Below are 13,188 nucleotides of genomic sequence, written 5' to 3' on the forward strand. Positions count from 1 at the left end.
ATAGTATTAAGATATTAATTTTATACAATCGCTACTAAAATAATATTGTCTAAATTCTAAAATGTAATAATGATATCAAAAGAAAATAGATAATGATAAATAATTTACTAACAACAAGTTTTGACGAAAACATTTTCAAGGACTGAATGGCTTAATTTTTGAAATGCAGGCATCAAATTGTAATTAGTGATAAACATAGACTAATACTTGGTTTATTTAATAAAAAATATTTGAATGGAAATTTTTCATATTTTCTTATATTTGGAGTATTCATTAAAATTGATTGCACTTTAAAAGTTTTATTAACAACTTTATATATAAATTCATTAATATTATTAATTTTTAATATTATAATCAAACAATTGAAATAAGTTATTTTTTAAAAAATATTTTTCATAAAAAAAAATTAATAAAAAAATTTCTATAAAATGTACTTTTATATACATATTATTTTTCACAAATAAATGGAACATAAAGCTCTGTTTACTTTTTAAGAAATTAATTTTTATATGAGAAATATTTTTAAAAACTAACTTATTTTTTAATTTCAGTCGAAATTTTAATGTAAAGGATGGTAATAAATTTTATATATAGAAAGTTTAATAGTGCTAATAAGAATTTAAAATTAAAAAAAATAATTTTATTTTTTAAAAGGAGAAAGTCTCCTTTGCAAATCCTTAATTTTCTTTTAGACTAAAAAAAATAATTAATTAACTTTTCTGAATGTGTCAAATGTTTGAAAATAAATAAATAAATATATTTTCACGGCACGAATTTTATTAAGGGAAAAGAATGAAGGTGGAAAAAGAGGAATTTGGCAGCTATATGAGCATGGTGGACAAAAGAAGAATTTAGGATTTTGTCCATAAACGCAACAATCATAGTGGCTTTTGAATTTTTGAGCATTAAGGAAATTAAACATTAGAGGAGCCACGTCCATCCTTAATCTTTTAGTTTTACTTGTAAAAATATTGAATGACTAGACTCCCACTCATAATTATCACCACAACTCTTCTATCCTCTTTGTCTCATATGCTTGCTTGCTGACAAAACAGTACATAACTATCGACAGCATTTTCATGCTTTTCACAGGTATTTGAACGCCATGGATATACCCAATATCTGATTTTATATTTAATTCATTCATCTGAAGCAACTCAAATTAGAAAATCTCCTTAAACGAGGGGGAGATAGGTGCTTTCGGTGAGTCGAGACACTAGCACAATTCATAATAATATTATGGAAGATTTTCTATTTAATTTTTAGATATTATTATTATCAACAACTCAGTCCATGTACTTTTATAAATCTATTAAAACGTTCTTATCTTTTCTCTCCATCAACGAAATAGTCCTTCCGTTTTTTTTTCCGTTAAAAATAAATAAAAAATGAAAAAAAAATTTAAAATTCAATTTTGCCCCCAAATAAAACCTCTTATTTAGTTTTTGAATATTGCTATTATTAACAAGTCAGTTCTTATATTTTCAGAAATATATTCAAATGTTCTTATCTTTTCTCATATCTATTAAAATATTCTTATTTTTTCTCATATCTATTGAAACGTTCTTATATATTAAAACGTTCTTATTGTTTTTTTCGGTCAATGAAATAGTCCCTCCTCATCCTTCTCCTCCTCAAAAAAGAAAAAAAAAAAAAGAAGATGATGATGATGATTGAGGAGAAGAAGATGATGATGATGAAGAAGGAAAAGAAAAAGAATCACCTCTTCATCCTCTTTAAAGAAGAAGAATAAAAAGAAAAATCAAAGAAGGATAAAAAAAAAAGAACCAAAGAAGAGGAAGAAGAAGAAGAAGAGGAAGAATCGATGAAGAAGAAGGGAGTAATTTGGTCTTTTGTTATATTTTAACGCAAGAAATAGACGGAATAACTATTTTGTTAACGGAGAGAATAGATAAAGACGTTTTAATAGGTTTCTGAAAATGTAGAAACTGATTTGTTAATAATGACAATACCCAGAAATTAAATTATAAATCTCTCTAATATTATTTTAGGATATTTGAATATTTTTTATTTCTTACTTTTTTTATAAGTATATTTATTTTCTAAGACTTACCAGATTTCTTATAGAAATTTAATTGCTCGGAACATTATCATATAATCAATCAAAAAGAAAATTCAGAATCCATCATTTGCCGTAAATTTCATCCTCTTTTATGATTTTTATAAAATGCAGTGATTAATTTAGTCTCTTGATCAAATTGTTCAAAAATTTCGGACTGATTGTCACTCAGTAGAAATAAAATATATAATTCAATGAGTATAAAAAGTAACTTGTCTTTACAACTAGTAAAAATTAGTTTCATCAAAATGCTTGATTTGAATACGTTATAATTCATGATTTTGTTGAAAATAAACTTATAACTATATGCCTCTATTGTTATAATGCCTTAATGATTCTTAGATTAAAGCAATAAAAGTAAACATAGGTGGTTTATCGTGTGGAATTTGATAACAGTTGGGTCTTCAACACTTCGATTCTTACTAAATTCATAAGAGAGGATTAAGCCAGAATCTCATAATAATTCAGCACACCGGTCCACGTTTTTAGACGCGGTTCGAATCTCAGAGGTTTGACCTAACACGGTTAAGGCCGAGAAATCAAAGTCCAGCTTACTCGATTTCATGGGCCAATAGGGTTATAATCCCTATACATCTAGGACTAGACCCATACAAACATTGAAGAAAATTAAATAGCCGCCTAATAATAAAAAAAAAGGAACATCTATACATACAGTCATATATCATAATAACACGTTACGAAAAGACAAAAGGGAATGAATATAGAAAATAAAAAGGATGACCCATGGAGGTGGATAGTAATATATTCTAATACTAACCTCTATTGGATCTCAAGTCCATCAAATTCAATTCAAATGATTCATTTTTTAATAATTCTCTTGTTTAAAATAAAAAGATTCATTTTTGTTAAAATTTAAATATCATTTTAAAAGAACTTAACATTGTTAGATATATATTTTCTACCAACTAGATCACTTGTATATTATCTATCATTGTATTTATCTTTAAGTGTATATTTTCCCTCATAACTATAAATACCTCATGGTATATTAATGAGAAACTAAGCCATTATTCTCTCAAATTCTTAAAGTTTTCATCAGCCCGACCCTGGTTTCACAAGGACCAGATGTTGCTTTCCTGGTTACTTACCTCGCTAACTGAGGAAGTCTATCCTCATGTCATTGGACTTTCATCATCTCAACCCATTTGGGAGACTCTCTCTTCAGCTTTTAGAGTGTCATATCTCAGAACAAGCAATTGCAACTGCACATTGAACTATAGGAACTAAAAAACTGTAATAAATCTATTTGTTCTGCCTCAATGTTTTTGTGTTTAATTAATGAAAACTCCTATTTCTTCTTTAAAAAACTGTAATAAATCTATTTAATGGGATGGAGTAGTAAATGATTATAAAAAATTAAGAAAAATAAATAAAGTCCTTTAACATAAAGAACTAATCTACTGTTCATAATGGCAGTGGGATAAATAGTACACTGGCCTTTCGCATGGATAGAAGGTTATTCATTAATTTCTCAGAATCAAAAGTTGATTGTTGACTGTCCAAAAGCTTTCAATCTTTAACAGAGGAAAAATAAATTAGAATTAAAAAAATTAAGGTGAAGAAGAAGAAAGCACTATAGTTAACTTATTCTTCTGCGTCCATCTTTATCCAACTCTGAATTTTTTTTTTTTTTTTTTTTTTGGTCTTTCCTAATGTGCATATCACTTTCCACACTTTAAATATGTTTAATATAATCCATCTGTGAGGATTGACAGAGTAAATGAGTCAACTCTCAATAATAGTTTGGCTCCATTTGATTATTTTTTTAATTAGTCAAATGTGAATTTGATTTTAAAATTTTATTTAATAAAATAATCAAGTCCCATCTCATGAATACTTTTTATTAATGTTTTCTTATAGACTCGTAAATTTTATCTATTTATCGATTTAAAAAATGATTTATTTAATCTTTAAGAGTTTTGTTTTTAATCAAAGATTTTGAATTACAATTCTGAATATAAAACACTTTTCAAACTTAAAAGCACTTAATATACCTTTTTAATATAAATTTAAATTAATTAAACTAATGTATTTCAGAGACTGAATGATTTATATTACATTAAATTGAAGTAACATAACTATAAAATATCAAAGTAACACAATCATAAAATTAAACCGAATCGAATAAATCAAAAATTGAAATTTTAGTATTTATAAAAACCGAATCGAATCGATTTTGATCAGAAATCGAACTGAATACGAACTGGTATGATTTAGTTCGATTCAGTTTGATTCGGTTTGGTTTCGATTTTTAATAAATTTTTTATTTTTTACACTTTATTTTTAATATTTTAAAATTTAATTAAAATATTTTAATTTTAATATAATTTAATTTCTCTATATTATTGAAAATAACATATTATTATCACTAATTGGTTCGACTTGATTTTTTCGATTTTTTTCTGATAAAAATCGAATCAAATCGAAATAACTAAAATTTTTGAAATTAAAAACCGAATCAAATGGAATTGAATAAAAAATCGAACTGAATTTTAAAATTAATTCGATTCAATCAATTTTTTTAATTTAAACCAAATACTGCTCACTCCTAATAATAAGTGCATTAAAAAAAAACACAACATCAATTCTCAAACTGCCAAATTAGGAATAGGTGGAGGCTCTATTTTATTATGAAAAATGTGGAAAGATACCTTATGGGATATAGAAAGAGCCAAAGAGGCAACCCATTTGTTTGCGGCGACTCAGTTGTAATTAACAAAGTAATTAAAAATGTGAAATGAGTATATTTAATTATATATATTAATTAGAGGAGCTTTGGTTTTCATGCTTAAAAAGTTTCCATATCTCTTCCCACATGTTGTTCTTATTTTATGTTGAACGGTCCAAAATATTGCATGTAAAGAAAAGGTTAATTTGTCTAGTAGACCGACAACATCTAGTTGGTAATGTAATTTAAGATGTGTGGCAACCGAGGGAATGGATTAGGTTTGATTTAAAATTAAATTGAATTAAATAAAATAAATTGAAAATTAAAATTTTGGTATTTATAAAAATCAAATCGAATCGATTTTGATTAGAAATTAAATCAAATCAAATCAATCTGATTCGATTTGATTTAATCGATTTAAATTTTTAATAAATTTTTTATTTTTGACACTTTATCTTTAGTATTTTAAAATTTAATTGGAACATTTTGACCTTAATATGATATAATCTCTCTATATTATTGAAAATAATATATTATTATCACTAATTAGTTCGTATTTTAAAATTTAATTAAAAAATTTTGACTTTAATATGATCTAATCTTTCTATATTATTGAAAATAATATATTATTATCACTAATTAGTTCGCTTTGATTTTTTTAGGTTTTTTCTGATTAAAATCGAACCGAATTGAAATAATCGAAATTTTTGAAATTAAAAATCGAATCAAATCAAAATGAATAAAAAGCTAAACTGAATTTTTAAATTAATTCGATTCAATCGATTTTTTCAGTTTGAACCGAATGCTGCTCACCCTACTCCATATACCGATTTCACCTTATAATAGAGTCGAAATTCATCAAATTCAATATTGATCTAAATTATGGATGAACCGATTAAAATCGCTAAGTTTTATTTTTTAGTTGAAATAAAAAATTTTCTTTTAAAAATATTTTAAGTTATTAGATTTTATCAAAATTGGACCAAAATCCAACGGTGACTAAATTGAGTTTAGACTAAAACTGAAATTTGATTAGAAATGAAATTGAAATCATATCTTCCAGAGTTTATACGTGTTGGTTTAAGGTTAATTTCTCTGCCTCCTTGCAAGCAGTTAACTTCATACGAAATAGGGTGTTAATCGTCTAACAAATTTCGTGGCAAGTCTCTAAGTATAAGCTAATAGCATAATTATGTATGAGTTATCGCTAGATATTAATAAATAAAATTTTTATTTATAGAAAAAATCAAATTAAATTTATGGTTAAGAGTCGAAACCAAAACGAAATCGGCAAGCTAGCGTTGTCTAGAGTTGCATGGAGAGAGAGAGGGGGGGAGGGGGGAGGGGGGAGGGGGGAGGGAAAAAGAAAGAAAGAAAGAAGAAGATAAAACCTTTAGGTGGATTTAAGAAGAGACAATACACTACACGCAGGATTTTGTCCTCTCTAGTCGCCACGACCATTAACGATCAATATTCAAACTTTAACATCTTTCCCACACGTTCATCAATTATAAATTCATGCCTCTATTACGTTTCTAACACAACATATTATACTAATCCTAGTACTACCTTAACCAAATCAAACACTCTTAAAACAACAACTGCCTTTACTCATGGCTAATGCAGTGCAAGCTTCAATGCTGATTCTTCTCATTTTATCAGTGAATGTGGTTAATTTGCAGGCAACGAGTTACCGAGGTGCTAACTCTATGCCAAAGAGAATTGATAGTAGTTCTCTTTTAGAACGATTAGGGTATGATCTGTCTAAAATGAAGCATGTTATGAAGGATACATCGACTTCAAGAGTCTCACCTGGTGGTCCGAATCCAGACCATCACTCTGAACCATCGTCAGCTCAGCCTTAGAGAATGTAGCAGAAATTTCCATCAGCTTCACTGCATGTGAAAATGCATGGCTACCTGGTAACCTAAATAATGCAGCTTCTTCAATAGTGCCTCTGCCATTTCTTGTTATGAAGCTGCTTCATTATATCATGTTTTTTTTTTTTTTTTTCTGGCTGTTTGGATAGACATTATATTCTATCCTTATTAGTGAAAATGTTTTCCTAATCTCTTTTGAGTAATGAAAATGAGTTAAGTTGAAACCTAATCCTATAAATAAATTAAGTTACTTTTTCTATGCTGGAAAGAAAAATCATTGATTTTCTGAAAAATCAAGAAGAAATTCAAATTAAATAGAAACAATTTTCATACTTTCTGTAACTTTAAATTTTTTAACTGAATTACTACCGACTAAATTAGACTTTAATTTTAATATTTGGTTAATTTTTCGTGGGAATTTTCAAAATATATATAAAGGATAAATTATTATAATTCCTTAAAGATTATTTTGTAAACATTTGTCATTTTTTAGTTACCATATTTATTTTTTCCCAATTTAATTTAATTCTTTATTTTTTCTATTAAATTTCTTACTCGAAATGAAATAATTTTTTTAATTTATAAAATTTTATTTTTAAAGAAAATAAAATTGTGCATAATTTATTAACATTCATTTAAATTTTTTTCTTATGAAATAAATAATGTTCAAATATAATTCATAAAAAATGAATTAATTATTTAAAAAAAAAAAACTAATTGAGTGTCCACAGATATCCTTCCCAATATCCTCTAAAAAATTTAAATTTCAAACCCAATTGGTCATTCAATTAATCCACCAAGGCATATGATTGAAAATTTTAAAGTTTAAATGGATTGTTTTATTCTCAAATGAACAATAATATATTATTCACAACATGTAACTTTAATGTATGTTATAAATTAATGATTAATAAAATCAATCTATTTAAACGTTAGCATATAAAAATATTTAAAAAAATATTAAATAAAAAAAATTAAATATTTACTGTAATTTATATTTATATTGTTAAAATTTTTCAATTTATTATAATTATAGTTAAAAAATTAAATTAAATTTGTATAAATTAATGGTAAATTATAATATAATCTGTAAAATTTTATTTAAATAATAAAATAATTTTTAAATATATATTTTTATTATAATAATATTATTTTTCATTAATTTTATTATTGTCTCTCTATTTTTATTTTTATATAATATCATAGATATAAATAAAAATTTTAAATATAAAAAAAATAAAATTTTATATTTTAAAATATATAATATTTTATTTTATTTAAAATATTATTAATAAAAAATAAAATTTTTTAAATATAAAAAATATAACACATGATTTATAATATTGAATATAAAAATTTTATGAAATATTTTAATATATATTATTTATATGTGATTTTTATATAATAGAAATTTATTTATAATAAATATTTATTTAATATAATATATTTAATATTATATATAATAACTATAAAATATATTCAATTTTAATATAAAATTTAAATTAAAAAATTATACATTTTATTAATAATATAAAATTTTAGGAATTATATTTTAACTTATTGTTAACTTATACAAATTTAATTTAGATGTTTTGTCTATAATTATAATAAATTAAAAAAATTTAGTTTTTTTTTTAAATTTAAAGTGTCGGATAAATATAAATTATCATAAATATTTAAATTTTTTATTTAATATCTTTTTAAAAAATAAGTTTTTAAAATAATATATATATATTAGAGAATTGTAGAATTAAAATTTCATAACAAAATAAATAAAAATATCTTATATTTTTAAAATATAAATATAAAAAATAATAAAAAAATTAATTTTAAATTTTAAATTAAGACATTATTGAAACAAACTATTAAAAAACTAATTATTTAACTACTGAGAAAATGAATAAGCTTTTATTTATTTTATATTTTTAACAAGTTATTAATTATTTTATATCAATATAATGCTATTTAAATTATTAAAATAATATACTAAAAATAAATTAATTTAGTAATTTAAGAATGCATTTGATTTTTAATACATATGAAGAAAAATAAAAACAAGTAAATTTGTAGTTTAATTGCCATCAATTTCCAATTTTTAGTGGCTTAATTAAAATAAATACACAAATTTAAATATAAAAATTTAATTTAATAAGTGTTAAATTCATTCACATAAGAGCTTGAGCTCTCTATAACCTTACAAGACAGATGGTATCTTGATTCATATATAGAACAGCTCACATATCACTCTCTTGGCTATTTATATATAATTGCTCCATTAACAATGAAATGCAATGATCTTATTTCTGAAATGACTTGAGTGGATCCTTAGGGTCAATATCAGCAATGAGTGGAAGATCAACTGGCAATTTCTCTACACTCAACCCCTGTTCCTTGAGCTTCACGACCACTTCCTCGAACACGAACTTGTTCCCACTCCGACTCAGGTGCAAGCCATCCCTGCATTAATTCATTGGTATTGTAGTTGTCTTTAGAACTTAGAAATCTCAAGTTTCAGCCTCAGTCGGAGCTAATTATACTAGATAAAAGAGCATATGTAACAAAATCGAGAATTACCTTAGATAAGCATTTTTCCAGTTAGAATTTTGCTGCATTTTGGTCCAGATATCTACCACAGGGCATCTACATTCTTCGGCAACAGCAATACATGCCTTGGCATAAGCACCAGCAGCTTCATTTGTCCTCTCGGACAGACCTAGCAGATTCTCAACATAAGGATACCTAGAGAAGTGTCCGAAAACGAGCTAACATTAATTAGATTGTCTTGAAGAATTAACAAAACGAACGAGAAGACTACATACCTGAGGCGTGCAGCTTCGTCGATTGGAGGGGGAGTGATGAAAAGAATGATAGTGTTTGGCCAGCGAGCCTGAGACCCCCAAAAACAAAATTGAAACATGTGAGATTTTGCATTGTTTGCAGGGCATGGTATAGAGTTTCCAACCGATATTGGACCTCCCGTGAGATTTTGTCCAAACGAGAGCTTTAGACACTTTTCCATGAATTCTACCAATTTAATTACATTATTCAAAATCATGATGGATCTTATTCAAAATTATGGTAGGACCTACTAAAAGTCTAATATATGTATTTTATATTGATTAGATATATTATAATAAATTTCTAAAAGCATAGGCATCGAGGAACCTAGAAGACAAACAGAAACCAACAACCGCCTAACTTGGATGCATAACTAAACCCACTAGAAACCCATCAATGGCCATGATGCAGTTCCAACTTGCGGGTCCCATTTATTATGATACATTCTCATACACTTAAATCAATAACATCAACTTCACTGAACAATAATGAATTCCATTAAAAATGGCTGCATTTTTGCAAAAGACATACCCATAGGCAAAACTATCCCGTTTATTCAATTTAAATTAATACTATAAAAATGTTTGGGTAAGTTGCAGTATAGTCCCTGAGATTTAATAAAACCAACAACTTAGTCCCTATGATATAGTAAACAATTTAGTCCCTGAATTTTTATTTGTTAATAAAATAGTTCTCTTATTTGGATCGTAAGTATTCAATTTAGTCCCATTTAGTTTCAAATAGGACTGACTTAAAATATCACAATCCTGAAGGTCACTATTGTACTACTAAAGTAACCCTTTGTTTAGATCAAAAGAAATGAAGAAAAGTTAAAAAGGAAAAGAAAATCATTTCTCTTGTTTGGACAAAAAATATGAAGCTAAAAAATACCCTCGATATGAAGAGATTAATCAGTAGAATTTTTATAAACTTAAGGGACCAACTAATGAGTTTTTCCAAACCATAAAGACTAAATAGTAAAATACCTAATGATTAAATATATTTTTCAAAATTACGAGACTAACTAATGAATTTGCCGTAATAAACACTAATTTTTTCTTAATTAAATTATTGACATGATAAACACAAAGGTAAGATTAGACTAAACTAGCACATATGTCAAGCTCTATCAATATAAGGTGACTAATACTTATCCTTTGTTTGGATCTTAATTTTGTAGGGGAAATGAAGAGAAAAATAAAAGAATAGAAATTTGATTTCCACAAGCTATCATATAAATAAGCAATAATAATAGCCAAATGGCCAACAATAACAGCGACAACTGGGCCTCACCCACTGCATATTTTGTTTGGCACCATCTTACCCTTTTACTAAAATAGACCCCACTTTCATCCATCAATCAACCAAACCCAAAAGTTTTGTCAACCCAATGTACGATCATGATCATATCTCTTAAACATTGCATTAAATTCTATACATGTTCGTACAACCCACTCATTCACTATATAGGATATTGATTTCCCTACTGTTTTTTCTTTTAAGAAGAAAGATTTGAGCCCACCATTTTGCTCTTGAATGCCACCAGCTGACTATTATAATATGCATGTGTTAAGAGAATATATATATAAATAAGAAAAATTTACCATGTAGTCTCATCTTCAAATATTAATTTTTCCTATACATAATTGACTTGTGCATGGTCAGAAGGACCATGTGGTGATCATTGATCAAGCTGGTTGAATTGATTTCTATGTTGTGCCATATATGCACACAAACTCTTACACACGAGTTCGTGTGTGGGTGTGTAATGTAAGAAAATTTACAGACTGTGAGAAGGAATATACCTTGAAAAATGAGAAAATGGCGTGAAGATTTTGCTTGTATTCTGGGAGAGGCACGTGCTGCCAGGCGGAGCATCTATCTGGAAGACAAGCATCATTAGCTCCAAAAAACACCGTTACAGCTAATGGTTGTGCACCACCATCTCCTCCCCTTTCCACCGGCGGATCAAAAACCCTCTCCACCACCTTCAACGCCCATCTCGTATTGTACCCACTGTACCCTCTCAACACAACATCAACCTGAAAAATCAAAGAACCACCACGAATCTTCAACAATACCAACAAAGAAACGAAAGGAACAAAGAGAGTAAAAAATTTTAATACCGTGCGAGAGAAAATATGAGCGAGAGAAGCACCCCAGCCTCCATCATCGAAGGATTCTTCAGTGATAGAATCACCAAAAAGATAAATCTTTGGTCTCATTTCGAGCAAATCTGAGATGGGTATTGCTCAACTCGACCTTATCTTCACGTGACACATGCAATATGAAATCGAAAACTCTCTGGTTTCCTTCTGTTTGTGAATCAAGCAACTCTAAGTTTATGGCTCTCTTTTAAAAGCTCTAAGTCACCCTACCCTAAAAGCTGTTTAAGGGCTACCCTATAGAGAGGGAGAGAGATCAAACAAAGTCTAGTTTCCTTGGTCTTCTGGTTTCTTGGACTTGCAGTTATTTATTTATTTCCATTCCAACCAACTTGGTCGAACCAGAAGCGGAGTAAAGACCAAAGTAGCCTCAACAAATCCTTACATTAGCAGAAGTTGCCACATGAAGACGGGCAACTGCCAACTGGTTTATTATAGGATAATTTACATAAACATACCAACTTAGGAATTATTATTATATATAAATTTTAAAATAATTTATAATAAAGTTCTTGACAGCTAGCAAAATCTATAATTTAATATTTATTATTTTAATATTAAATAATTTAATTCTTAAAATTTTATTCTGTAATAAAGTTTTATATTATAAAATAAATTTATGGATCTTACTGTTATAATTTTTAAATTGGTGTTTAAATTGTTGATATCTCATGGTTGGGTAGTTGGTAAATGATGATCGGACGGTCAGAATTAATTGGTTACCCCTATATGGTACATAAGAGAAAGGACGAAAATGGATAGGAGAGTTTGTTAGAGTTACGGCAGCGCAGCAGCAGCAGCCAGGCATTTAAATTGCTGACGCGACTGATCATTGAATGTAGACTTGACATTAAAATAGAAGGTGAAGGTGAGGGTGAGGGAGCGAGTGAGTGGAGAAAACATACGGCTTTACTGTGTAATTTCATATCTCTCTTTTTAACTGTCTATCTGCCATTGCTTTGAAAGAAAGGATGCTTTCGACTCTATTTGGAATTATTGCTTAGGATTGGACGGAAGCTTGTGAATTGTTGATTCCAATTCTTAGTTGTCAAATGAATCCAATTGAATCACAAGATTCAATATATAATATTCATTTTTTAAATATTTTTATTATTTTATTAGATATTATAATAAACTGTATATTTTTTTATATAATTAATTTTAGCTGAAATTCAAATTCAAATTCAAAATTACGCATACATATATAAAAGCCGCTCATTGGTACTATTTTCCTTCTTTTTCATTGATTAATTTGTTGTATCTCTTAATTTTATTTTTTTTTTTGCCATTTCTTACCCTTATTTTGAATTGAGATTCTAACTACTCGATTTTCATTTATGTGATTTTTGTTTGATTTTTGCCTGCTTACAATTCACTTTAATGAATATTAAAATTATTAATAAAAAAATTTTACATTAACATTAATTTTATTATTATAAAAGTTAATATATAGCATGAATAATTAAATTTAATAATATATAATAATAATAATAATTAATAAAAAGTTATTTTTATTTTTTTTAAATAAAAATTAAA

The 13,188-nt window shown here is 26.8% G+C and overlaps 1 protein-coding gene across 1 annotated transcript; it reads right to left on the reverse strand.

Moving 5' to 3' along the window:
* Nucleotides 1-8,768: 8,768 nt before the first annotated feature.
* LOC110603364 (GDSL esterase/lipase At5g45920) lies at nt 8,769-11,946 on the reverse strand. The gene is made up of 5 exons (XM_021741070.2): nt 11,614-11,946; nt 11,293-11,529; nt 9,469-9,536; nt 9,224-9,388; nt 8,769-9,106 (listed from the first exon to the last, which is right to left on the reverse strand). Exons 1-5 carry the CDS (start codon nt 11,710-11,712, stop codon nt 8,947-8,949), a joined length of 729 nt encoding a protein of 242 aa, XP_021596762.1. The 5' UTR covers nt 11,713-11,946; the 3' UTR covers nt 8,769-8,946.
* Between the last annotated feature and the right edge of the window lie 1,242 nt (nt 11,947-13,188).

The sequence above is a fragment of the Manihot esculenta genome, chromosome 16, assembly GCF_001659605.2.
Source record: "Manihot esculenta cultivar AM560-2 chromosome 16, M.esculenta_v8, whole genome shotgun sequence".
NCBI classification, from domain to species: domain Eukaryota; kingdom Viridiplantae; phylum Streptophyta; class Magnoliopsida; order Malpighiales; family Euphorbiaceae; genus Manihot; species Manihot esculenta.